Source organism: Poecile atricapillus, chromosome 4 (assembly GCF_030490865.1).
Source record: "Poecile atricapillus isolate bPoeAtr1 chromosome 4, bPoeAtr1.hap1, whole genome shotgun sequence".
Classification (NCBI taxonomy): domain Eukaryota; kingdom Metazoa; phylum Chordata; class Aves; order Passeriformes; family Paridae; genus Poecile; species Poecile atricapillus.
Window position 1 is genome coordinate 27,779,637 of NC_081252.1, and position 26,472 is coordinate 27,806,108.

The 26,472-nt window shown below is 39.5% G+C and overlaps 1 protein-coding gene across 4 annotated transcripts in view; it reads left to right on the top strand.

Annotated features, from left to right (window-relative positions):
• The first annotated feature begins 839 nt into the window (after positions 1-839).
• NFKB1 (nuclear factor kappa B subunit 1) overlaps positions 840-26,472 on the top strand; it is a 57,447-nt gene continuing 31,814 nt past the window's right edge. For 2 of the 4 annotated variants that reach the window (XM_058837263.1, XM_058837265.1), the window contains exons 1-5: positions 931-1,062; positions 12,396-12,448; positions 13,569-13,653; positions 20,476-20,513; positions 22,843-22,941. In XM_058837263.1, coding sequence (XP_058693246.1) covers positions 12,404-12,448; positions 13,569-13,653; positions 20,476-20,513; positions 22,843-22,941 — 267 coding nt within the window. In that variant the 5' untranslated portion in view covers positions 931-1,062; positions 12,396-12,403. Of the gene's footprint in view, positions 1,063-12,395; positions 12,449-13,568; positions 13,654-20,472; positions 20,514-22,842; positions 22,942-26,472 lie in introns of all 4 variants that reach the window. The other 2 variants (XM_058837267.1, XM_058837266.1) reach the window with 2 other exon arrangements.

Below are 26,472 nucleotides of genomic sequence, written 5' to 3' on the forward strand. Positions count from 1 at the left end.
CCTTAGCACAACAAAATTCCCCGGAGGTGTGCTGCTGACTTTCTGTGCAAACACACATTCGGTGAGCTAGGCTGGATGCTCATTTGAGGCACTCTTCACCCTTAGAAAACCAGACCTTTAAGATTCGGCACAAAGACACTTGAACTTGTTTTACATAGCATTTGTGCCAGTTAAACGTGGCACTAGTGACTCGCTTCAGCCTTGGTTCAATGTGTCTGGGAGACTTGGTTATTGTGTTGCAAACCTGGATTCTGGTATTAAGAATCATATTATTGATGATTGGGCACTGTTTAATAGAAGTCAAGTTGCCTGGGAGCCTGCTCTGTCAGAAACGGTGTAAATCTCTAAAGAATGGTGCTGTGCAGCCTGTACTCCCTGCTCAGTGATGTTTTCAGGCATCGGGCTGTGAGCAATGAGTAACTCTGCCTTATTGAAGTGCCTGGGAAAGCCAGCCAGCAGCCAGGCACTGTGCGAGGGGGTTTAAATTCACTCTATGCAGAGTCCCTCTCCCCTTCCAAACTCTTTATTTAGAGGTCAAAATAAACCTCGGCAGCCACCGGGTCGGGCCCGTCTCCACAGAGGCATCGCGAGCGCCGCCGTGGGCCAAGGAACGCGGACAAGGACAGGATTATTCTTGACTGCCCCGGGATGAAAGGACCCTCGTGTTTACGCGGTTTCACCCGGCTGGGAGGGCCTGTCCCCCGCTCAGGGATTTCGTGGCCAGCGGGTGGCTCGGTGGCAGGCGCTCCCCGGCCCTTTCCCCGCCGCCTCCGCGGGAGCGCGCCCGGGGCGCCGCGGCCGCGCCTCCTCCTCCCGCCCCGCCCGCGCGGCGCTCCGCGCTGCCGGAGCGTCAGCGGGAATTTCCAGCCAGGAAGTGCGGCGGGCCGGGGGCAGGGGCGGAGGCTGCGCGGGCCGGTGCCGGGCGAGTGCCCTCGCCGGTGGGGTGGCAAGGAGGGGGAAAGTCCGAGCGGAGCCGGCACGCCGGAGTACATGGCGCGGCGCTGAGGGACCGCCGGCGGCACAGCGCGACGAGGAGGAGGAGGCGCCGCCAGCTCTGCCCCGGTGAGCCCCAGGCGGCCCCTGGCCCGCCGCTCGCTGCCTTCTTCCTCCCCTGCCTCGGTGTCCTCACCGCGGTGCCCGCCTGGATGCGCTCCCTGTGTCCCACGGGAGCGGGGATTTGGCTGGGCCGGGCTGGGGCACCCTCCGGAGCCCCGCAGGTTTGCCGCGGGAGGCTGTGCCCGGCTCCAGCCCCGCGCCTGTGAGCTCGGCCCGGGCGCGGAGCTCCCGCTGGAAGAGCCGGGAGGGATTGCCGCGGGATTCGCCCGCAGCCAGCCGGGGGAGCGGGCGGGATGCCGGGGACGGCTTTGCTGCTGCTGCTGCTGCTGCTGCTGCTGTTGCTGTGTTACAGGGGTCTTCCCAGCCAGGGAAGAGGCGCCCGTGACAGCAAAGTGAACAGCAAAGAGAAAAAAACTTGCAAGCCCGGCTTCTGCCGCTCGCATAGCGGGTGCTCGTAGGCAAAGGAGGCGCTGCTTTTGTCGCTTTTGGTTTCGAAGGTGACACACGCCCTGAGTGAGACACGGCCGGGGCACAGCCGCCGGCCGGGCTCGGGAGTGCAGGTGGTCACCAGGAAAACGTGGGTTGATGCTGGCAGCTCTGGGTGTCCTCGTCCTGGGTGCAGCCCGAGAGTGCCGCAGACTGTATTGGAAGGTACGAAGTAGTGAGGTTTTTAAAGGTAATTTAGTCGTAAGTGATGAAACCGAAAAGTTCTCGTCGCGAAGAGGAGTATTACTGCACTGGTTGCTCGGTTACATTTGGCCTTGAAACCCAAGAGTATCGAACTTCTCATCATGACAATTATTTTCTTGATCTATTGGTGCGTTCTGCTTTGATGGTAACTTCGGTGAAGGAGTGCTACTGACTTGATGTGAATGTGAATCGGAGTATTGTTTCTGTGACATGAGCTATGTACTCTTGAGCCATTATCATCGCGTGTGTACTGCTGCGTATTTTCATTCAAATAAGTAAATCTGAGTGCCTGTGAGCATTTGGAGGCAAGGGATCATCTGCTGCATTTCAACATCCTGTCTTAAAATGCTCAAAATATTTGCTTAAAAATAACATTTTAAGGAAATACAGATTATTGTTATAATTATGTTTTTTAATGGTTTTGAAGTGCTGATTATATTTTGTGCTTCAGAAGTCCTCACTTACTCTGTTCACAGAGAAAAGTGGGTGAATTCTTTGCTCTGTCGCCTTGTGCCTTACATGCTGCAGGGTGCTACCAGCAGCATTGTCAAACTCACAGAACAGGGCTGAAAATAGAGCACTTCGATTTTATTGACCTCTGGAGTCTCTCAGCTATGTACTCTGTAGTATCAACTTTTGAAATAGTATTTCAGTCAAAGTATTTGTGTGCTTTCATGAAAGAAGTAGCTGCCTGTTCTAGGAAAGCGTTAACCAAGACGTCATTCTAAGAGAGCATCCTGTCTGCAATGTTTTGTAATCTACAGAAATTACTACAGCTCATGAGAAAAATGAAAGAGAAAAAAGCAGCCTGTAACCATCCAGAAGCAGATGCTCTGTTTTGTCATTTTCCCTGCCCTGAGAATTTAACTAACAGTTATGCTGAAATACTATTGTCAGGATGTGCCACGGAGTGGGGAGAGTTCAGGGAATCTCAGTGCTGAAATCTCTGTTAAAGAGTTTAATTTGAAGTACTAAACAGAAAGGAAAAAAAATCTTTTTTTCTCTCCACCCTTTGTCCCCTTTATAAAGAAAGAAATGTCAGTCAGTGGTAGAGTCATCAAAAAATGTAGTTATTTTCTCATGGGAGAAATGAATACATTTAGAATTAAGGTTGTAAAACAGAATAGCTTTATATCACTTTGCATTGTGTTGTAGCAGATAAATTTCCTATCTGTACTCGCTTTGTTCCAGCAACACCTTGTTGATGTTTTCGTTGTATTTATTTTGAAATCAGAGAAGTTTGCTGGATAAAAGTACTGGGATAGAGAAAAGGGCTGTCTTGGAAGAGGGAGAGAGGGTGGAAAGCAGACAGTGGTGTTCCATTTATGTGCACGTTTGAAAATTTCCTGCTTCATTTGTTGAAAAATAGCAGTTCTGGTTGGTTCTCTGTTACTATGCATTTTACTTTTGAAAATTAATTTCAGTAATAAATGTAAGTTTGCTTTAAAATTTTACTTCTAGAAAGTCAATAATAAATTCAATTTAATTTGTTTCCTTGAGGTGGCATTACATGACTTCAATAATAGATATCTACAGATTCGTCTATTGATTATTAATTAATATATAATTAATTATTAATCTATTAATTAATAGTTTTTTTTAGTTTCTTTTTCGTTGTTGTCTTTTCCAAAACCTTCACATGCCACTTTCTTATGAATACATGCAAATTCCAGAAATATGTTCAGTTTGAAATTCGTATTATTGTGCAGATTGCTGTCTCTGGAAGGACAGGAACTAAGTTTGAAGGCCTCTGAGTCTTCTTTACTATCGAAAGTGCTAGTAATGCAAAAGAGATGTTCATTTTTGAAGTTGCAAAGATACAGTGAAAGATAATGTATCTTTTACTAACTTACAGTTGGCTTTCTGATACAGCTTGTGTTGAGAAAATTCACCTGTGGTCTTCAGAGATGCTGGTTAATTCTCCTGTGTTTTCACAGATTGCTTCAAACTTGTACTTGCTAAAATACTTTCACCTTTTAGTGCTGTGTTTGCCAACTCTAAGTTCAAAAGTATCAGTCTTAAAGAAAATTGTTACTTGTTTATGTAAGCAACTAATGAAAACTCTACAATTAGTTTAAAATCCTTTTTTTCAACATGCTGATAGCTTTACTTTGGTTGTCTGACAAAGTAGCACAGCTATTGTAAAATAAAGAGAAGATAATGAATGTTTCAGGCGGGTAATGAAAAAAGCAATTCCTGGGTTTGGTCATTTTTAGTTCCAACAGAGGCATTAGAGGCATTTTAGAAGTGGAAGTTGTAATTTGATGTCCTTTAAATAAGCTGTGAACATTTTATGAAGTTCTATGTTGATAAGATCATAATTATGGTTGTCGCTAACTGTGCCCTTAGGTCAGTCAGGCACTAAGTTTGCGTCTAACTTTGAGCATAGAAATAATTCGGTGAATCTTCTTCGGTGTTTTCATTTAAACTTGTATTTTGATGAAGTGCTGTTGACAGTTTCAAAAGTAAGGCCTTAGAAGATGTTTCAAGTTATTATAGTCTCAAGGTAAAATCCTTTGTTTAGCATTTAGGTGGAGCTGACAGATCATGTGTGGGGAGGAAGCCACTACTGCTACTCCAAGCATTATTTCCCTCTTTCAACTTCAGTGTTCTTTTGGAAAGCAGTGACAGATAGATACACTTTTTTTTCCTTCATTTAAAATACTAAACTGAAATGCCCCCTTGTTTCATTGTGTCCTCCAAGCAAACTTGGGGGTCAAGAGCAAAGTCAATCTGAGCTGTGGGGTTTGGGTTTGGCCTTATTTTTTTGTCTCTTCTAGAGATCATGTTTCCATCCGCCTAAACAAGGACAGCTTTTAGTGCACAAATAAAGTGTAAACAAAGGAAGCAGGTGGGTTTTTTGGTCTTGTTAGTTTAGTCCAAGTGAGTTTTGTTGTGCCATAGGCTACTGTACAGCACTGAGACTGAAGGAGTTTTACAGTTTCTTTGGAAAAAGCAAAAAATTAAACCTTAGTTAGCCACTTCACAGCTGTAGATTTGAAAACTGGCTATAACTGTGATGGTACTGGACTCAGCTCTACCTGTTTGGTTCCTCTTACTGGTGCTATTTAAGCGTTTGTTTCTGTCATGTTACAATTTCAGTGGCTGCTTAGAAGCAAAAGGACACTGAGAATGCCTTAGCTCAGCTTTATGATTGCAGTGGTAACAGCCCTTGGTATTTTCTGTTCATGTAGTGAGGGACTGTGTCTTCAGGAGGAGCCCAGAGCCTGTGTGACTGTACCTGGTGATACAGCAGACCTTGTGTGAACTGAACTGCTGCAGTCTGGGGGGTTATGTGTTACTTGGCTTCTCAGAAGCACTGTTCTTCCTGTGCCCCCTCTGCCCCTGCCAAAAAAACCAACAAAACAAAACAACTTTGCAGTCTAATATTAATGATTCATTACACTTCTGGCTTATGAAATGGGTGTGTGTGGCTTCCTCAGTTAAAATTTGACTTCAATGAACAGCTTTTATATGAACTAGAGCTATTTGTAAAGAACATTCAGTGACTCATCTTAATCTGGAGGAAAAAGTAACAGCATTTTAACATCATATTCAGGTTAGTTCAAGTAACATTAGCACCCCACATGGCTAAAATACAATGTAGTTACTACGGCTGTTTTTCTGTGTTGAACCTCAGTATTTTTACATCTACTTAGCATTATACATGTACCAGAATATGTTTGCCATCTATTTGAATACTGTTTATTCCTTCGGTTTAAGTTGCTTTGAATGTGTTTTAACAAAAACATTCTTTATTCCAACAATATCATGGAAAAACAGTTTATATGTTTACGGCATTTTAGTATTTCCTCTTGACATATTAGTTTACTACTTTGATACTTGGGAAAGCAATGAAACAAAAATTCTGTTTGCAAACATAGTTAATAGAACATCTTTTAGGTAGTCCAGTTACTCTTTGCCAAGGAAATTTTCTTATGCTATGATATATTTTTTTTTCCCTCAGATTTAGTAGTTCCCTGCTGTAATAAATTTGGTTCTAGAGTTCATCAAATAATTATGCAGCCAACAATTCTGATTTAGAGCACCACACTTGTGAAATCTCAAGTACTTGAGATTGATTTAAGTTCCTAAATATTCTGTAGTTTTTATGCTGTAGTCAAGTAATGCATCTGCTCATGACTGAAAATACTTGAAAATTTTAACTTCAGCAATTTTGAAATTTTAAAAATACGTAAACACAACTGTCAGGCCCCACCCAACAGGAAATAATAAGCAGGCTTAATTAGTCACAAGAGGAGACAATTTGGGTTGTTATATTAGGAAAACAAGCAGTGTCATTTAGGGCTGTGTAGTGTTATTGCAGCTGCAACGGTGTGTGGATGACAAAAACTTCGTGGAGGACATTAGAATCTTTGATCAAAATGTCTTTCTGCACAAACTTTTTCACACTTGAATACTGAGAAATTGCACTCAAATCTTTATTGAGAGATTACACTTCGAAGTGCCAGAAGGAATGTGAAAAATACAACTTCCTTATATGCTGCTTTTGCGGAAATTGAGTGTTGTTTCCTTAAAACAGCTCCCTACACCCCCAGGTATTGAAGTTATAGTTGGGAGAAGAAATAGTAAACATTTCTACATTTAAAGGCAAATATGAAATCTATTTAATTTCTCTTAAAATGGAGTTAAAATCCCTTCAAAATAACATAGTTGATGGGGCTTTGTGTCAACATGAGCGAGTTAACAATTGCTTCTTGATGTTTTTCTTTTCTATTTGTCCTAAAGACATCTATGCCAATATTGTGGGTGAAAGTATGCATGATGTTCCCTTAATATTTGAGTTCTATTTACTTTGTATATTACAGAATACATTAGCTGTTTATCATCTCTTACTTTGAATTAAAAGTTTTGTGCTCTGGAGCTGTACTTCTGGCACTCTGGGCAGAGTACCTGGGTTCCAAGGGAAATGAAGTGCTGGTTGAAGTCGAGAGGTGGCCAGAAGCAAGGTGAAAAGGCTGTGCATTGGAAGGGGCGGGCGGCAGCCTGACTTTGAAGGGACTGCAGTGGTGAAGGGTTGAGACTGAACAGCTGGGATCAGTATCTCTGTTCTGGCCTCCAGCCAAAACCATCGAAGCAGTTCTTGTCCTGCTGCCAGCCCTGACCCAGCAACCCAAAGACTCTATTGCACAATACCTTTCCCGGCATCTCTGTTTGGGAAATGCAAATCTCTGAAACAATTGTCCCTGTACAGGCACAGATTATGTTTTGCAAAGGGTGGAAGACTGAGGCTCAAGGATAAATAGTTGCCACCTAAAGTTAAGGAAGCAACAGCAGGTAAAACACATTTACCTGTCTGCACAGTACAGCAGTTACTGTTTCTACCTCAGTGCTTCATAGCTGCTACAGGAATTCTGAAAATTTGGTGCTGTTCCTAAAAATATAGTTCTCTGTAATGAGGTCATCTGCCACACTTTATAGCCCTGATGTAGTAAAAATATACTTATGATATATGAAACAGACTTGCTTCATTTTCATCCTTATTCCTCTCTTTTTAGTTAGCAAAATAAACAGGCTGAAAACATAACCACATTGAATTGAATTGCCTTCATTCAGTATCCTGTTAAAGAAGTTTATTTTTAACAGGTAAATTCCAGTGAAAGCCAAGTTAAAGAGAGAAAGTCCCCTGCTAGAAAACTTTCAGGAAGAATTGTTCCCTCAGTTTATCAAGTCAGCTGAAGTATAGTAGTAGAGTTTCCCATTGAGAGGCTTATTTTCTGAATCCCAGCCTTAAAAGGTGTGAACAGGCTGATGTGAAACATCTCATGAAGTAAGAGATGGTTTATATAAATTTCCTTATGGAAGAACATCCATCACACTAATTTCAGTTCTCAAGTGCAATGAACTGGGTGATAAAGATCACGTTTGTCTGTAGAAAGGTAGCAGGGAGAAGTCCCATTCCAAATTTGTAGTGATTGGATTGGATACTGGTTTCAAAGACAACAAGAGTTTACCTCATGATTAAAATTGTGGCTGGAAAGTTGAAGATAAATAAAGGGAAGGATCTGTACCCTTGAAAAAATCAGGGGAGGGCTGAAAACAGTTGGGTAGGGAAAGTTATCTTGCTTTTTTGAAAGGTAAACACAGTGGATGTGGGAGAATAACGAAGAAGAGCTCTGAAATCAAATTATTGAGATAAAGAGAAATGAGAATTCTTGTTTGTGGATTGCAGCATTCCAACATTAATTATGTTGTTTTCATTTTAAATGGCTGTGCCTTTTGAAGCTGTAGAACAAATATTCAGAATACAATAAATCATGTTATTCCAGCTGTGTCACTTGTTTCTTGTATCATTTGGTTATTAAGGAGGAGCAGTGGTGCAAAGTACCTGCTGTTAGGTTTGCTTGGTTGTTTGGTGCAACACAGTCATCTCCTCTATGTGTATATGTGGCTTCTTAGGTTTGTTTTTTTTTCTCTTTTTCTCCCTATTTAAACCTTTTTCACAATGGCAATTGACCTGCTGTGAGGAGAAAGTAATATGTATGCATATGCACACGCATCACACACACACTCAGAAGGTGCAGTTGTGTGGGTTTGGGCAAATTTAACTGGATTTTATGTTTTCTTCTTGCACTAGGAGCTAAATGAAGTTTCTTCACTGACTTTTGAATTTTCACACTTACAAATAAATACTGTGAATTGAAAAGGCGAACTTCCTCTGCCCCATTATCTGAAAAACTTCAGACAGTCTCCAGGGTGGAGACTGCTGTGGTTGATTGTGGTCTGCAGGTGTTGGGGTATCTTTTTATTGTAGATTTTAGTCTGCAGTACAATTTGTGGGAATTGGAGCTTATGCGGGAAGCAGGCATCTATCATAACATGAACTTCCACAAAACAATTTTAGTCCTTTCATCTTTAAATGTGAGAGGTGGCAATCTCTGACCCACAACATGGCTCATGTAATGAGAGAATGAACAAAGCTACCCGAGGTAGATGCTAAACTTTCTATCTGATGTGAAAGGGAAAGGTGCTTAGAAACTGGAGCAGTAAGGGAAGAGGCCAATTAAAGGTCACACAGTTAGTGTTAGGCTCTATTTTCCCATGTCTTTTTAGGGTTTTAATCATGTTGCTGACTCTGTGGATTTGCATCAATTTTCATGTAAGAGAAAGTGTAGGAATTTGTTAACTTAATAAGTCCTAAAGAAACAAATTGTTATTTGAAGGTAGGGCTCCCAGAGCATTTTTGTTTTCTGTTTGGCTTTGGAGGGGAAAAACACAGTGAAACTGGGACTGTTTTCAGTCATTTAGGGGGGTTATTTTAAGCAGCTGGGTTAATCTTTGTCTAGGCCCTGATAAGGCAATTAAGTGTGAGTTTACATACACAAAGGTATGTTTACACATCTAAATTATAATCTGTTTATAATAAACTGGCTTAACATTCTGGCCAGAGAGAATGTCTTTAACCTCTCCCCCAAGCACTGCAGCTGACTTAAATACGAAAGATCTCAAGTAAGAGGCATCTGCACTTACGATGTGAGAGAGATTGTGTTTAATTCCTGCTTAGACATTCATTACCTTCATTACTACCTGCAGCTGACTAGGTGGTATGTAGGTAGTTACCTTGCTGCTTCCAAGTGTAATGTTCATAGAATACTGGAGTAGTTTGGGTTGGAAGGAACCTCAAAGATCATCTAGTCCCAACCCCCCTACATACCCTGGGTGGAGACACTTTCCACTACCAATGGAATTAGTAGTCCAGATTGTCCAAAACCACATCCAACCTGACCTTGAACTTCCAGGCACAAGGCAGCCCCAGCTTCTCTGGGCAACCTGTTCCAGAACCTTGCTACCCTCACAGTGAAGGATTTCTTCCTTATATCTGATCTAAACGCACCCTCTGTCATTTTAAAGTCATTCCCCCTCATCCTGTCCCTGCACGTCCTTGTGAAAAGTCCCTCTCCAGCTTTCCTGGAGGCCCTCTTCAGGTACTGGAAGGTGCTTTAAGGTTTCCCTGAAGCCTTTTCTTCTCCAGGCTGAACAGCCCCAGCTCTCCCAGCCTGTCTTCAGAGAAGTGCTCCAGCCCTCTGGGCATCTTCATGGCCTCCTCTGGACTTACTTCAGCAGGTCCGTGTGCTCCTTGTGCTGAGGAGCCCAGAGCTGAACGTAGCGCTGCAGGGGGAACGTCTTTAAAGGCTGCTGTTTTCTTGTCATGACATTGTTCACTGCATCAGCCAAAGAGCCATAAATTGCTCTTTTCAAAATTTGAAACTGAAGGACTGATTCAGATGGATGTAGGAGGTTTATTTTTTTCTATATTGGTTCTAATTTTTACATCAAAATACTTTAAATGAAAAGTTTTCAGAAGTAATGCCTCGGCACTATTTTTGCACTTTGTTGGAAAGTCATGTATTGTAGATGTGACCAGGAAGTGTGTGGCAGCTGTGAGGACACTGCCTTTCACTCCCAGAGTTCTGCTGGAGGAAGAGGAGTCAGTCTGAGGAACTAAAACAGGGCAAAGAAAATTGAACATACTGTTAAATTTATCCTGTGGCTTACAGAAGCAGCTGTGAGATGCTTTGTTTGAAAGTTTGGCAAAGTGTACATTGAGTAAACAGGTGAGTGGGCAGATGTCATTCATGTTAGCTCCTCAGAATATTTTATTTTTCTGAACAAGCATGTTGACCATGTCAACTGGAAATGTCAGGATTTTGGAACACAATTTTGCATATGTGACTTGTGAAATTGTTAGTGTTTAAATATGAGACATCACAAAACAAGACTTTTAGGACTAGTTTTTATTCTGTTTATGCAGAAGAAACCTGGCATTTGCACTTGCAGTTAGGGTGTAACAAGAGGGTGGGTATTTTCTGACACTTTGTAAAAAAATAGCTGGCTGCTGAGGTTTTCAGATTGCTTTCTGTAATATCTTCACCTTTCAGTAAGAAGTGTTTGACAAGAAATGTTACAAGTTATTTCAGTGATTTAAGTAACTTGTCAGTTGTTGATAATGTTGTTTTTATTTTTTCTATGGAACAGAAGTCAAATAAAAATATCTTAGTAGATTTTATTGTATCTTGAAGGTTTCATCATGCCTTGTATGTTGACTTTTTCCATAAAGATGAATAATAACAATGGCAAATGGTTGATGAAAATAATAGTTTGCAGAATGTGTCTATGGCATAGTGTGATTGACTGGTGTTTTTTATCTTGCTGAAATCCTGTTGTATTAGGTGATGAAGTACAGCATTGGTGACATTGACTGCTTGTTATATATGCTCTTAATTTTTGGCTGAAATCTTATTACCAGTTATTTGATATTTGCACAAATGCTACAAGTAAATACTGCCCAGTAAATATTTCTAAAATAGATTTACAGTCAGGTGGGTACTTTTATTTCCTAGGTTAAAAAATAGTTGTATCCACTTAAACGTAGTTTTCATTGAAGTCATCTGTGTATTAAGTCTTTCCTATTTCTCCGTTTTTTAATTTACATTTTCTGTTTTGTGGGGAATGGGTGACTGTGTTGTCTTTGGAGATTAACAAGCAGAGTTGAGCCTCCATCGAGGTGAAGTACCCAAGTATTCCAATTTTCCTTTTGATAATTGCCTTTCTAGTTCCTGTAGAAGGTACACGGTGACTCAGTTTTTCTTTAATGACTTACTGATCTCTTGCACCTCTCTTTGATACTGCAGTAGGTTTTCACAGTTCTCTTTACTGGAAAACGTGGCTCACATTCACTGTGTGGTGGAATATGAGGGACAGTGACCTGTTTCTTTGTTCTGTTAGTTTTTAACCTTATTTAGTGCCTGTGAATGCAGACATGAGTCTCTTGAAATAGTCCTGCTGTTATTTTCAGATAGTCCCTTGGAGAGCTTTATTTAGTGAGCTCAGCATAGGTGAAGTTTAGTTATTTTAGTAACATCTACATGAATGAAAATAACACTAATAACACTACTGCTAATATCTTCTAATAAATTCTTCAGAAAATTCACAGGTTCTGCTACTGGCCCATTACTGGTCCTGGTAAAACTAAGCCAAGCTCAACTTTTCCAGTTTCCAGCACTTACATGTAGACCTGTGAGAAAGAGTTGTGATGGATGCTGTGCATCCATAATTGTAATTTTGAGCACAGAGTTGTTGTGTGTGCTAAGCACTTGTGGACCTCTGGAAATAAAGGTGTCCAAAATTAGTCAGTAATTGATTCCTGGTTTTATTTAATTTTTGTTTTTAAATACTGTCTGTTTGTTCTTGGGCATCTTTTTTGCATTTAGTATTGCTTCATAAAAAAGCCATCAGGGTTCATTCATGAATGTTCATGATGTTCTTTTTATTGGATAGAAATGAGGAGTTTTGCTATTTCTATGGTAATGATTTTGCCTAAAGTCTAATGGCAGAATAGTGAGAGCAATGACAGAAATAATTCCTGATTTTAAGAAATTTTGACTTCTGGACTTCGACTGTAATTTTTAATTTCTTGGCAATAAGCAATGGAGAATCTTGGCTGTAGCCTATCTTGTCCTTACATTGCCCCTTCCAGATTCTGAGGAATTTTAGAAGTATTTTTGAAATCATTAATGTTCTGAGTAAAATAAAAAGTGTCAGAGATTGGGCTTGTATGTTTTCCAGGCTTCTCTATTGCTCTACAGTGGAAAAAAAATGGGGGTTCTAATAATGTTTTTGTGTTTCAGGACTTAAAATGGCAGCAGAAGATTCCTATATTATGGGAGTATCTGATCCCCAAGTAAGTGAATTTCTGTGTTTTCAGTATCCCTGTATTCTCTCCTAGCTGTCTGTTTAGGCCTTCTCTCACATTGTCCTCTAATTTCCTAGACTTAATAGGGGTGTAGAAAATCATTCTGCATTAGCAGAAATCAGGGCTTTTTTTTCCCTAAGCCTGTTTTTATGTGACCTGTAAAGTGCCTTGCCACTGGTCAAACGGCTAAAATGAGAAGAAAGGTAGGCCTTCTGAATTAAGCAGTTGACAAAAATACTTATTTTTTTCATGCATGCCTGTGAAACTGGCTCTGAAATTTCTTCTGTGGTGGACATTGGAGTCTTTCTGAAAATAAAGCCCCTTATGTCCTAGAAGACCCTTTTGTGTACATTATTGTGATTGTATTGACAATGATGACTAAGATGTTCCTTCACTTGCCCAGATCCATAAGCCTAGCTCTTCAGGAGGTCTTTTTGATCTTCTTAGATCATTTCATAAATTACTTGAACTGTGAGAACAGTGCTTGGGTGAAAAGTTTAAATGAATAACAGATCGTTCCTACTCACCTTAATTTTCAAAAGGCAACTATTTTCTCCTTTATGCTTGCTCCACCTTGGAAGAAGATAGATTTATACCTGACAACAGTTAGAGTAAGTTAAGGCATGTCAGTGTTTAAAAAAAAATAAAATTAAACTTTAACCTGGATGTACTGTTTTCTTGCACTAGAGCTTGTAAATATATTTACATAAGGAATGTAGTCTGGTGGGGTTTAATCAGAGAAGTGGAAATGAAAACTCGCAGGTTCTTAGCAAGGCCTTGGGCAAGACATCTAGGGTCAGATTTTCAGAATTTACTGTATAAGCTCTTTAGAATTTATAGTTGTTAGTGCATGTAAGCAAAATGGGTGTTTAGAAACTGCGCTGAGGTTGGTGCGGTCTCCTGATTCTGGTGAAACTTGGGTCGGTGCTGTCAGCTCTGCTTGCAGTGCTGTTGCCAGCAAAAATAAAATAACTATAAAATGTTTATGTAATTCAACAAGGTGTTTGCAGTCTCAATATTTGCAGAGAACTTTGAAGTTCTTTGCTGATAGATGTTTTATGCAACTATGTGTATATATAATAATGAAGAGTATTTTCTTTCAATATAGATGTTTGCAGTGGATCAGTTCATGGGAATGAATGCTTTATTTAATAGTACAAATTACATCACTTCAGACTTACCACTACGAACAGGTAGGAACCCTTAGTATTTGATGGTGCTATTGTCCTGCTGATTCTTCCTGTTTTCTTCTGAGAAGTTCTTTTCAGAGCCCTTTTTTGTTTATCGACTTGTGTGTCATAATAGTAGATTGCAAAGTAGTCAACTAGATTTTTTTATTACGCCTTTTTGCATCTTTCTTCCCCTCATGAAACTTTCAGCAGTGAGGCAAATCAGATTTTCTTGCGGCTTGTACAGAAACTGAAAGTTTCAGCAGTTTCCCAGGTGAAGCAAGGACAGTGACCAAAGAGCTTTGAGTGACCCGATTTTATAAATTACTTTGTTGAGGTTTTTTTCTGAATTTGAACCTTCAGAGAGTTAACATGTTTCTATTGCCAGTTTGCAGACTGCAACATGTGCTTCTTTTCCTTTTGAATGCTGTTGCATTTGTTGTAATAGTTCTTAAGGTGCTTGTTTTTTAGTAATAAAATGTAGAGAATATTGACTTCCTGTACTATTCAAATGTGTTTTTATTTCTCGCTGTCTTCTCTGTTTCCTGTGAAGTGGCAGTGTGGTATTAGAAGCACCTGACAATTTCCTGAACAATAACACTAGTTTGAAAGCACAGACAAATTTTGCAACCACTGAAAATAAGCAAATAGTACTCTGCAAAGGTCTGATAAGCAGTTCTTACAGTATGCTTCCAGAGCAGTAAGAACAAGTACAAGTCTTTTATAGCTCAGTCAGTATCAGCTGCTTGATCAACCTTGGTTCTGCTTATTAAATATTTTTATAAATACTACTTCTTGCATGAAGTAATATTCTTTTCTCCTGCTTAGTCTATTAGAACAGCTGATACAAAAGGAAGAAGGAAATAAAATTTTATTTCAACTTGGGAATTTTTTCTCAAAATATAGCTCCAATACAGCTCTTTTACCATGACAGCTTTCTCTTGTTATCTGTTTGACTCTGTTGTATCAGGATGTAGCTGGTATCTTAGGTATTGCAAATCACTTTCTTTGGTTGAAAGTGCAAACCACTTCTGCTTCCAATATTTGATACACTTCACAGCAGTGAAGGTGTTAAGGGTAAAATGGAATCAGCATTTAATGTTTTCCTTCATAGGTAAAATTCCACCCTAAAGTAACAGTAAATGCTGCTTATAGAATAAAAATTAAAGCAGGCTTACTGTTTCAGTGTTTCCTTGTTTTCTTGAAAGAGTAGTAGCAAGAAAGGATCGAAAAACACATGGTACAGATAATTTTGTTTCAAGATAAAATGTTCTCATGAGCAAAGCTCTTGACAAATATGGAAAAACATTTGACAAATTAGTGTTGCAATCATTTGTTTACAGCGTATTTTTATTAAGGCAGATAAAATTATTCAGTAAGATTCATCTGTGTAGGATTAAAGGTCTTGTGCATTGTAGACCAAGGGGTTTTTTTCTCAGTTTCTGTTGAAGAAATAAGGTACTGAAATTTCCCTGTAATGAGCTCTTTTATGTGTACCTTTTAAGTTTACTCTGTATTCTTCATGCCAGGCTCATTCCATACAAATTATTCAGATTTATAAAACTAATTTTCAGATAACTATGTCTCATCAAAAGTAGAAAACAGCTGTTTTCAAAACCATGTCAGGGAGTCAAGGATTCACTGAGTTCTGCAGCCACAGAAAACTCTTACTGGGCTAATTTGCAAAATTGCTTCGAAAAAAGCCTTTTTTTCATAAGTTCCACTGCTCTTGTCAACTGCTGCACTATAGGTGACAAGTTCATTGTGCACAAAATGCGATTCAATAAAGGATCGTGGATTTCAGGTTATTGCAAACAAAAATTAATCAAAAATTTTCAGAAAAGATTGATCATTTCAGCAGCATCTGATGATGCCATGGTTGGTTTGTTTCTTAAACAGTATCCCAGTAATGCTTACTTGCTTCCCTTCTTGAAAATATACTGCATTGTTAGTATGGACTGGCTCTTCAGTTATAAGATAATATAATAATTTTTATGTTCTACTTTAGTATTTTTCAAGTACAGACTAATGATTTCTTTCTACTCAGCAAGGTCAATTAAAAAAGTCATGTGGGATTTTCCAGAAGTACTTTCAGCTGAGACATGCAGAGAGTGAAATAAAAGGATTTTTCTCAAGGACAGATGGATGATTAAGGCAGAAAGAACGAAAGACATTAATTGTTCCTCATGATCTGGCTGCGGTGCATACATCTTTCAGTCTGTGCATCCATAAATGCACAGTGTCAGACCTGTTACATCGGCAGACAGGTTTAATGTATAACCATGGATTGCCATGTTGTGCCAGCATGGCTGAATCAACAAGTAGGTGGGGAATTTGGGGACTTTCTGGTGATAGATGTTCTGCTGTTACATTAATCTTTACAGTAATAGTAGAAAACCTTTGAGATGCTGGGACGTGTTCTCTCAACATCATTGCCACTGCTCGAGTGTCTTTGTGTGCGTCTTTTTCTCTCTCATACGTCTGTTTTAAATAAAAATTAGGCTTTTTTCTTACTTTGGCTCTAAAGCTGTAGTAGTTACATGGTTCAAGTTTTACCAGCAGAAAAGGCAGTACCTCATGAAGTCAGCCCCTTCTCTGGCTTGCTGGGAAGTATGCTGCCTTTGATTAGGCAGGTTAGGTACTGATCCTTAGTGGCACTGGGGATGGAGGGAGCATTACCCACAGCATGTATTTAGGCAGAGTAAAAGCAGGTGCACATCAGTGGGATGTCCACTGTGTAGTGGAGAAACAAAGTGATGGCCTACATTGGAGAGAAAATGGGCAGAGCTCTGAGCTAAACACTTTGTAATTTTGGATGTTTTGTACACCCTCATGATGATCCAAAGCCATCTACAACCACGCAGCGTGCCCCAGTTAGAGGTGGGTTTTGGAGCTGCATAGTTGTTTTGGCTTTGAGAGGCTCTGGCCTAACTAGCTCTTGGCAGTAAGGTGGTGTTTTTTAAAACTTTGGCATTGAAGCAGAGCCATCAGGAGCTGAACAGTATTGCCTGGAGGCTGTGAAAATTAATTTTCTGCTGTTTCTTTAACCTCCTCTGTCCAACCCTGTGTGACACTTGCTGTGAAAAATGAGAATGTTCTAGAGGGTAAACAAAGGCACTTAAATTTTTTCATTTCCATATTTTTTCAGAGAGAGACAATGTTAGAGGTTCAAGAAAACCTGACCACCACCAAAAATGAGATGAGTGTTAATTATGAGTTTTAATTTTCCCTGTTCCACAGTAGTGGTCCTAAATCTTGGGAGCCTGGACAGACTTGCATACAGTTTCTGGTGTTCTTTTTAGATCTTTTGTGCTCTTTTTTGGAAGAGTGAACCAAGGGAAGAAGTTAAGCAAAGTCTCATGTGCCATTTGCTTTAAACAGAGATATCCCTGCAAGCCTGACAACCTGTTTTTCCTTGACTTTGCTATGGTGGGAAGAAGGAATTAAGGGGGAGCCTAAGATGGGTGCTCCTTGGAAGTGTGTGTGTGTGTGTGTGTGTGTGTGTAGGGTGAGGCCTGTCAAGAGGAAGAAAGAATGCAAGTTGTAGGAGTGTCAAGGGGCAGGAGGGCCTCTGACTCAGGCAGGAAGGAAAATTAAGAAACTTGGCAGTTGAAGAAGACGTGGGGAAGTGGGACTGTGACTCAGACTGGAGTGGGATGCGAGTCAGTCTGTGGCAACCGAGGCGAGAAGACAGAAAAAGAAGCCCTGAAGCATGGCCAGGATGTGGCAGTCTGCATCAAAGCCCCTCCAGGCTGGAGGATCACATGTTGTAGTTGCAGTTCTTGGCCTCCCAGCTGTAGCAGTGCCAGGCAAAGTGTGAGGAGTGCTCCTGTCAAAACCTGGCTCTTGGCACCATGAGAGCCATGCCTGTGCAGAGGCAGCTCCATGACTGTGTCCTCCAGGCTCTCTGTAGGGCAAAAGTAGAACGTAAGTTATGCATAAGTCCTTCTTGTGGCTGTTTAGCATTCAAAAAGGGGTTCCTCCTTAAATGAGAACTTGAAGCAAGCACCTTCCAGGTGGGAACAAAGGATCATCTTCTAGTTATTGTTAGTTCCTCTTACAAGGTGTTCATCCTCAGGTTCCTGCCCTTTGTCTGCTTAGACAAAGACATGCCTACTAACAGAAACAAAATATTAAAAACTTCCGTTTGCAAAACACTAAATGTGTTTTCCCCATGGGAAAGGATAAGAGAAGGAATGAACCACACATAGCCAGTGTTAGGCTGTGTAATGTGCCTCTGGGAAGTATTTAGAGTTCAGTAAAAACAGCTATATGAGACCTTTCACTAAGTAAAATCCTTTTTATAATCAAAATAATATGCCATTTATGTCTGGATGTTTTCTTGAACATTGCTGGTTTATTTTTAAGTAGCATTTCAGATATTATTAAGTGCTTTGCCTTAGAATGCCCTTCTCTGTACTGTTATTTCGGTCTGGTTCTAATGCTATACCAGAGAATTACTTAGTCACTGTTAAAGAAAAAAAGGAAAATCTTTAGTCATGGAACCCAAAGGTTAAAATAAGACCTCAAAAAACTGTTCTAAATACATTGCTATGTGATTTGTATAATGTGGGTTAATGATAACAGATATCTAATTTAGCTTTGTACTTTTACACTTCATCTTTTCTGCACTTTACTAGTGATGATGTATAAAACATTTTGATTTTTTTATCAGCATATTTGTATGCTTTTTAGAAACTTTTTTCCCAAGAGGTCAGAATAACCACAGTCCTAAGTTTTAAATTTTCCTGAATTTTCACAAGTGCCATGCAAGGTCAAACCATTTCAGTGGTATGAAGCATTTTTCTTTAGTTTTTCAGTGCATATCGATTCCTCTCTTAGGAGTTTGAATTTCCTTATGCTGAGGAAAAGCTGGAACTTGGGTCTGATGTGTCCTGGGGAACTTTTCCAACCATTTAGCCATTGGATAAGAACGCTTCCTTTTCTGGCTAATGTTTGAGAGAAAGCAGTAGTATTTTATGCTAACCCAACATGCATGTCTTGAAAATTAATTCCTAAGAGGAGAAGAGCCAAAGAAAGTTGTTTGGTAGATCATGCCCTGGAGGCTTGGTTGAAAATTGAACTACACACTGTTCTATTATTTCAGGTGCATTATTTCTGCCAATGCCCAGAAAACACATGGCTTCTGGATTGTTAAAGTATAAATTTTCAGGTGCCTAAAGCATGAGGAGGATTAGAGGTCTGTGAAGAGAGGTCTTAAATTTAAGTGCTGATGTATTGATTTGACTCAACTCATCTCATCTTGACTCTGTTACAGACAAAAACTGAAACACAAGGCCAAAGCTAAATTTTACTCTACATCTTTTAAAGTTTCTGAAATCCAAACTGGTTTTCCTGCTTTGTAATGCAAGATGGTGTGGTCTTGAGGCAATCATTTTTCATGAGTTCAAGTAGCACTTACTTTTAAAGAAAAGTACAATTGATGGACTTGGTAATTAATTTATCTTTAAATGTGAAATTGTTGTGACTGACATATGCAATATAACTTCAAGATGAAGTTAGTTCAGTTGCTGAGTCAGCTAACTGCAGCAGCAGAATACTAATTTAATCTATTGTGTATTTATTCAAACTTCCATGTTGAGAGAAGCTTGTTCAGTAAAGACCTGTGCTTGATTCCTTAGCATTAATACCTGTAATGGAGTAGAAGTGATGTTACAGAATTCCAACAGGAATATGGCTGGGAAAATATTATGTAGGTATTCCCAGTGAAGCTGTCATTTGGGGTCTACTTTGAAAGCAACTGATCTTTTAGCATTGAAATACAAATCATCTTGACTGCTTAGGAAGAGAGGGGGAAGAAATCATAGCTCTTGGAATGGTCATTTTGAGAGTGGCTTGCATTTTAAGAGGTATTTCACAGCCATCCACCCAGAGAACTTTTCTTTTTAATGAAAATAATCTAAATTATCAGAGTTAGAGCTAAGTTTTGATCAGGTGATGAATGCTTAACTCTGGTGGCACTGAATTCTCATTGGATTTAGGGCCTACTCAAAAGCTATATAAACTGGTGAATTTTGCCTGAGGTTTATAATATGAAGTTAGCCACTGTACAAGACTGAAGGTTGTTTAATGAAGCCTTCTTTGAAAGATACAAATAAAATTTTAGTAGAACATAATGCTATGTATTGGCACCATGCTCAAGATGGATCAATATAGAGTCTGTATTTGTAGTCAGATTGAGTGTATTCAGTGTTTTTAGATGCTCAGCAGAACACTGTATTTAAAAATGTACCTGCAATTACTAAAAGAATGTAAATTGTTTAGTCTTCTCAATTCCAGGATTTTTTTAAAAGCAGTTCTGACTGTTGGGGCATGTTGAGACAGCTTGAATTCCTTCTGTATTCCCATGCCTCAGAGCTTCCCATTGGCTGTTCCTTGACTTTCAAAAGCACCTATTCCGTAGGAAGCCCTAGGGCCAAAAGCTGGTAGTATAGTCTCTAGAGCCCAAGGGTTTTAAATACAAAAGTTAACCTTAGCTCAAGAAACCGGACTGCTGTCAGTGGCAAGGGGAAAATCCTGTTCTTATTCACCATTGCAAGTTTTAACTGAGTGATCAGTTGCCCATTTAGGCTCTCGGAACTAAAATTAACTTTTTTGACTTAATCTTCCTATTCTTATTCCACTGGTCTTAAATTGGGAATGACAGATTGCCAAGTGATTAAATAATTTATTGAAATTTAAGTTCTGAAGAGACTTAGATGCTTTCAAAAATTTTATCTCAAGTCATTCAAGAACATAATCTTACCCCTACAACTGATACATTAATTATAGTAATAGAAATAGAGTTTCTATTAATACTTTTCTTTCTTTATTTTATGTTAGCAGATGGACCATATCTTCAAATCATAGAACAGCCAAAACAGGTAAGTACAAGATTACATTTTGAAAATGTCTGAGGTAGCTATATTACTGCATTCAGCTTTGAATAAACTTATTACTTAAATAAAAAAGAGCACAGAAAACTCTGACCTCTCAGAACAAATGCAGCACTTGAACATGAGGAGTTTTAACTCTTACTTTTGTAGTTAAAGCATTTCCTGTTTTATTCAGTTTTCATCTTTATCTCTCTCTGGAAGTGTCATAATACAAAAAACCCTAAGGGTTTTAAAAAATATGCCTTGCTAAGTATACACTCTTCATCTTAGAAGTGATTGTCACAGTACCCCAGTATTTGGAAACATAAACTAGTAGATCAAATATGGAAGATTTTTAGGATTTGTTTCATAGTTTCTGAAACACAAGAAGTTAAAAGTGTAAAAACACTTAATTCCCAAGTTACAGGAACTTCTGACTTGTGTTTTGTTGTTGTAAAGAAACACAGTTGTCCTTTGAGATTCTTTTTGTTATGGTTGTCTGTTTTGAATAATCAAGGGAAAATGAAGATAAGTAATTGAATGAAATTTTTTTTCTGTTATGTAGCAAACACTGACCTCTGCTCGTCTGACAGCAGAGAAGTCATTTCAGTGCAGTGGTCAGTTTTCATGCAAGTGATGTACAAAGTAATTGCTGGGTAAAGATTGCCCTGAAGTGTGCCTGGGTATTGTTCCCCTTTGGCTGGTGGCATCAGCAGTTACAAGGATTCTTCCTGAAGCTGTTACAGTGTGGAGGTGCCTTTCCTGTCTGTCCCAGTGAATTGCATAAAATCCTGCTTTACAGAGCTGTTCAGTAAACAGGGGAAGACAGTGGCTAAAAGCTGTCCCATCCTCCTCTTGGTCTTCTGCAGAAGCATACTGCAATCCAGTCTTCCTGGCAGGAGGTGGTGGAGAACATTGGTTTCAATCACTCACCAAAGACATTTTTGTGCTTGAGCATCCCTCCAGGAATAGGACTCTTCATCACATCTAAGTGAAACAGCAGGGTACTGTGAACTCTTGGAAGAATATGCTGTATCTTCCTCATTGTTTTAAGTTCATTCCAAATCAGGCCATGTCTTTGCATGGTGGGGCCTGCAATGCACAGTCCCTAAGGAGAAAACATTGTTTCCGTGTGTGACTTCTCAGCAAGTGGCTCCTCTCGTGCTGTATCCATGTGGCAAGCTGGGCAGGGGTTTACAGCAGGGTGATGAGGGTGATCCATCAGCAGAGTGATGTGTCCTGACTGCAGAGGTTGATTTGCCTTTTGATCAACTTGAGTTCAAGCTCATCATAGCTGGGCACTTCACGCACAGTACTCTGTGTCACCCAGTTCACCTTAGGAAGGCAATGGGTCAGGTCAGAATAAAAGTCATAAAAGTTTACATTTGCTTGGTAAACAAGTTCTTAGCCTGAAAAGGCTTTGGTGAGATAGGTATTGAAGCTACTGCTTATGGAGTAATTTTAAGGCATGTTGTTCACTTTCAGCTAATACAGACTTTGAATTCAGAGTTGTCTACTACTAGAAAGAAGCTGAATGATTCTTGGAAAAGCTACAACACTAACTGGTGCTATTGGGAGCCCTGTATAAGATGGGGATTTTGTCAGAAATTGGAGGACTGGAGAGTAGGTCTGAAAGTGAAATTGGGGACCACATATTATATATTGTTAAGTAGAATTTGAGTTACCAGACACCTTTGCTTAAGAGTTGCATCTTTTGTGCTTTATAGATCGCCATGTAAAATAAAGGGGATGTTGATCAATGGAGTCAATGGAGAGCTGTGCTCTGGACTGGTTTTCAATATCCTGCAGTTCTCTGAAGTATATTTAGATGTCTGTTTATGTAGCTGAGATGAAAATCAGCCAGAGTCCCCTGAAGCTTTTGTGCTGTTTCTGAATTTCACTCAGAGATACAGCTTTCATGCATTTTTCCCAGAAGGGGGAAGTGTTTCTGTTTCATCCCTCTACTTTCCTTTATGCTTTGGACTTCCTTATTATTTGTTTCATTTTGTCTACCTAGCAGCAGTCTTGGGACAGAGTATCTGCTCTTGCATTCTCATGAGCATTTTTATCCTATTTTAAGAGTATAAGTAGTTCTCTGTTTGAAAATATCTGTGTGTTAAAGTGAGAATAGGACAGGTTCTCCAACCTACAAGTTCAATAGGCTACAGTTCAGTGATGCTTTGTTAACCAGCACTAAGCATTTCACGGATGAACAATTGTAACTTTTCCATTTGGGTGAGTCTTGTTTGTGGGTGTGCATGCTCATGTTCATGTGTGCTATTTCTCTTTTAGTTTTGTTTCTGTACAGCTTTCAAGTTTCTTTTCCTTTATTCTACAGAGGGGATTTCGTTTCCGATACGTATGTGAAGGGCCTTCGCATGGTGGACTTCCTGGTGCTTCTAGTGAAAAGAACAAAAAATCATACCCTCAGGTCAAAGTAAGGACTTGACTTAATAAAGCATTAATTTTATGAAGTCAATGCAAGTGTCATCATATGTATGTGAATAGCACCTTACTGCATAGCAACATAAATTTGTACGAAGTTTCTCAGGACAGGCTACATTTCAATCCCAATGTTCAAATTGATTTTGAAAATACTGTGTCCTAAGATACGTGGGTTTGTTTTGTCACAGTTTTTATATGCCAGCAGTTGAGCAGTAACTTATCTGTACCTACTACCTCACTGCCATTGTGCAGACTAATGGAGCTCTTCCTTAAGGTGCACTTTTAGTGAGGCTTGAGCTGCTCACTTGCTCCATTTCCATTGCAAAGCATGAGTCTGCTTAGTTATTCCACTTCACTCTAGGATCCTATTTAACAAGTTTTCCTTTGTTTGCTGTTCATATTACTCTTTATTCAATATCTCTAGGGTACTCCATTCCTAGGAATATAATTCCTTTAAAGTCAATGTAGCACTTCTCATTTTATTATGTTATGTTCAGGTGTTCACTGAACTTTTTTTGTGGGTTTTTTTTCCCCCCCTGGAAAAAATTTCAAATATGGTAATCAAAGAAATGTTCTATAGAGGCACGGTATGCAGATTAGAAAAGTGATTAATCATTCTGGGATTGGAGAGCTGTCTTTGCCTATGGTTCTTGCAGCAATTTTTTTTTTCCTGTGGAGTCTGGAAAAGCTACTCTGTGTCTTTTCAGTATTCTTTTTAACTTAGATGCAAGCCTTGGTCTTGTTATTGCATTACATCTTTGAACTGTTGCACTGCAAATTCTCATGAGGAACAGGGTTAATGTATTCTAATTCTTAATATATTCTAATTCTGGTGCTCTCTTACTCCTTTACGGGGAAAGAAAGAGAGGGAAAAGTGGCAAGCAATAAACCTCTGCCTTGGTGTGTGCCACTCCTGGTCGTTCTCCTCAGTCTGTGTGTAGTTCATCTTGGGAAAGGCTAGAGTTTGGAACAGTTACATCTCCTAATGAATCAGTTAAAGCATAACATAATGGAAAATAATCAGCACTGACTGAGGTAGCCTAGGCTGTTAGCTTTGTGAATTGAGAAGCCACTGGGAAAGCTGATTTCATATAGCCTTGCAAAACTCTTAGGAAAACTTTCTAGCCCAGGCAAATAATCTACTTGCTTTTCTGTTTCCTATTTTGACAGTAATGATGAACCAATGAATGAAATTTCACTGGTGTGTTCAGATATAAAATAATTCACTTCAGTTGAGCCAGATCTTTGGATTCCAATTCAATCTGTAATGATAATAACACAAATGATACTTAATAAAGGTGTAGCAGGTCACACAGTAGCATCACAAGGAGTTATACAGGAAATGGAATTTCTCCTTGGGTAAACTAGAAAGCAGAATGATCTTTGGCTTTCCATTAAACCTTCTAATTTCATTGATCATCACTTTTTAATTTAATCTAGAGCTTACATATACACACACACACTTCCCTTCCCTGCCATCCTACTGTGTGCATCTGGGTTTTCTTTCCTACTACAAATCCCCACATGGCAGCACCTGCTGGGAGAGGCTGGCAAGGGAATGCAAGTAAATTCCTCAAGGCCATTGCTTGTTAGTGCCTGTTCTTGATTCAAGTGGTGCCAGTAAAGAGAGAAGTGTTTCACACCTTTTCCTGTAAGTCTTCTGTGTTTTGTCAGAATGTGCTCAGCTTTGTCATAACTGAGGGGAGCACAGTTGAAAACTGCAATTTTTTGTTGTGTTGGGGGCTTTTTTTCTGTTTTGTTTTGATTTTTTGGTGGATTTTTTTTTCTACTCTTGTGACTGTTTTCACTGTAAAACCTACATTAGTTATCACAGTGTAGTGAAAGAACAGTAGCATGAGCTTTGGCTATACTGAAAAAAAAGGAAGTTTTGTGACAGATCTTAAAACTCTTGGCCATGGTGTGGTCACTGTAGTTCACATTGGGATCTGCTTTAGGCTTGGCCAACTGTCTCAAAATTTACTAGTAGCTACAACGGGATGCCCTGAAAAATAGACATCCTCAGTGCACAAAAAACCATTGCAGTCTCCCTATTCTGTTTCCATAGGATTACATACTGGAGGCCCAAAGAAAACACATTTATGGGGTGTGACCTCTTGCATAATGTGGACTATTCCATTTTACCCTTCTTTTTTTTCCTCCCTGCACTTTCACTAATTTGTAATTTAGCTGAAACACATCAAGGCATATCTCTCACATAAAGGCTGGAGTGTTGAAGTCATTGCTATGTCTCTAAGCAAAATGTTTTGGTATTTAATTACATGTTTAACCTCTTCTTGTATAGTGTATTAGTAGATGGTGTAGGTCAGGAGTTAGTGTAGCAGTTCTGCAGTGCCAGTCCTTACACTTGAAACAAATCTGCACTGGCCAGCAAGGTGGAATTGATGTAAAACCTCTTCTTTAACAGAACAGTCCTGACTAACGGAGTCTAGAGAACAGTGTATATTTTTCTATAATATCAAAAATGGGATTAATTTATCTTAATGATGTGTGGAATTATGTTCCTTTGTTTAGCCCTGTCTTTGCTAATCCTAGTATGTAGAAAACATCTTGCATATTCAAAGGATTCTACATAACTTTGCATGTCATTATAGAGAGCAGAGAAGTTGTAGGTAATAAATGTTACAATGAAGTTATGTTTCATGATTGCAACCTAAAATTCTTCATTTAAATTTCATTTTCATCCACTTAGTGTAAGTAACACAACGCCGAAAGATTTTACTGTCTAGAACAATTCAAATCAAAACTGCTGAGCTGCTTATACATCATTACTTTTTTGTCCAGGGGAAAAAGCAATCAGTAGTATAAAAAGAAAGGATAAAACAGCAAAGTTTGTATTAATCACCAGCATATTTAACTATCTAATTATTTTTGTTTATAATTTGAAATTCTGAATTTAAAAAAATGTGAGAAAACTCGCGCAGAAAATTTCCACTGGCTTTACACGTTTGTGTGTCCTGATCTGTTAGTGTGGGCAGATCTGTTTTACACTGAAGTGCTTGATCCAGTTTTAGGTGTGACAAGAACTCACTGAAAACAGTGGAGTGAAGGAAATGGCCTGAATTTTCATTTCCTTGGGGGCAAATCTATGTGGGTGGCTGCAATCTCTAGTTCAATGTTCTTTGTGAGCTGGATGTAAATGAGCTCCAGCCTGGAGTTCAGAGGTGTGCCTGAGCTAAGGAGCACCATCTCTTTGCACAAGAGTTTGGGCATGGAACACTTTGGCTTGTTGATTGAAGCAGCACACCAGTTAGCCCTGAACCCAGGCACACCGACAGAACTGCCCAGCCAGTCGTGTCCTGGGGCTATCCCAAGTTACACCTTGGTTTGGAGATAAGAGTTCTTCTTGAAATCAAGGAATTCAGCACATTTACTTCGAGTTCAGGAGGAGAATTTCTGGAAAATTAGTCAAGTTACTTTGCTGATAAGCCTTGGTGACAAGAGGAACATGTTTATTTGCTTTCCCCCACCTCCCCCCATAGGAATTAAATGTAAACTGATGTAG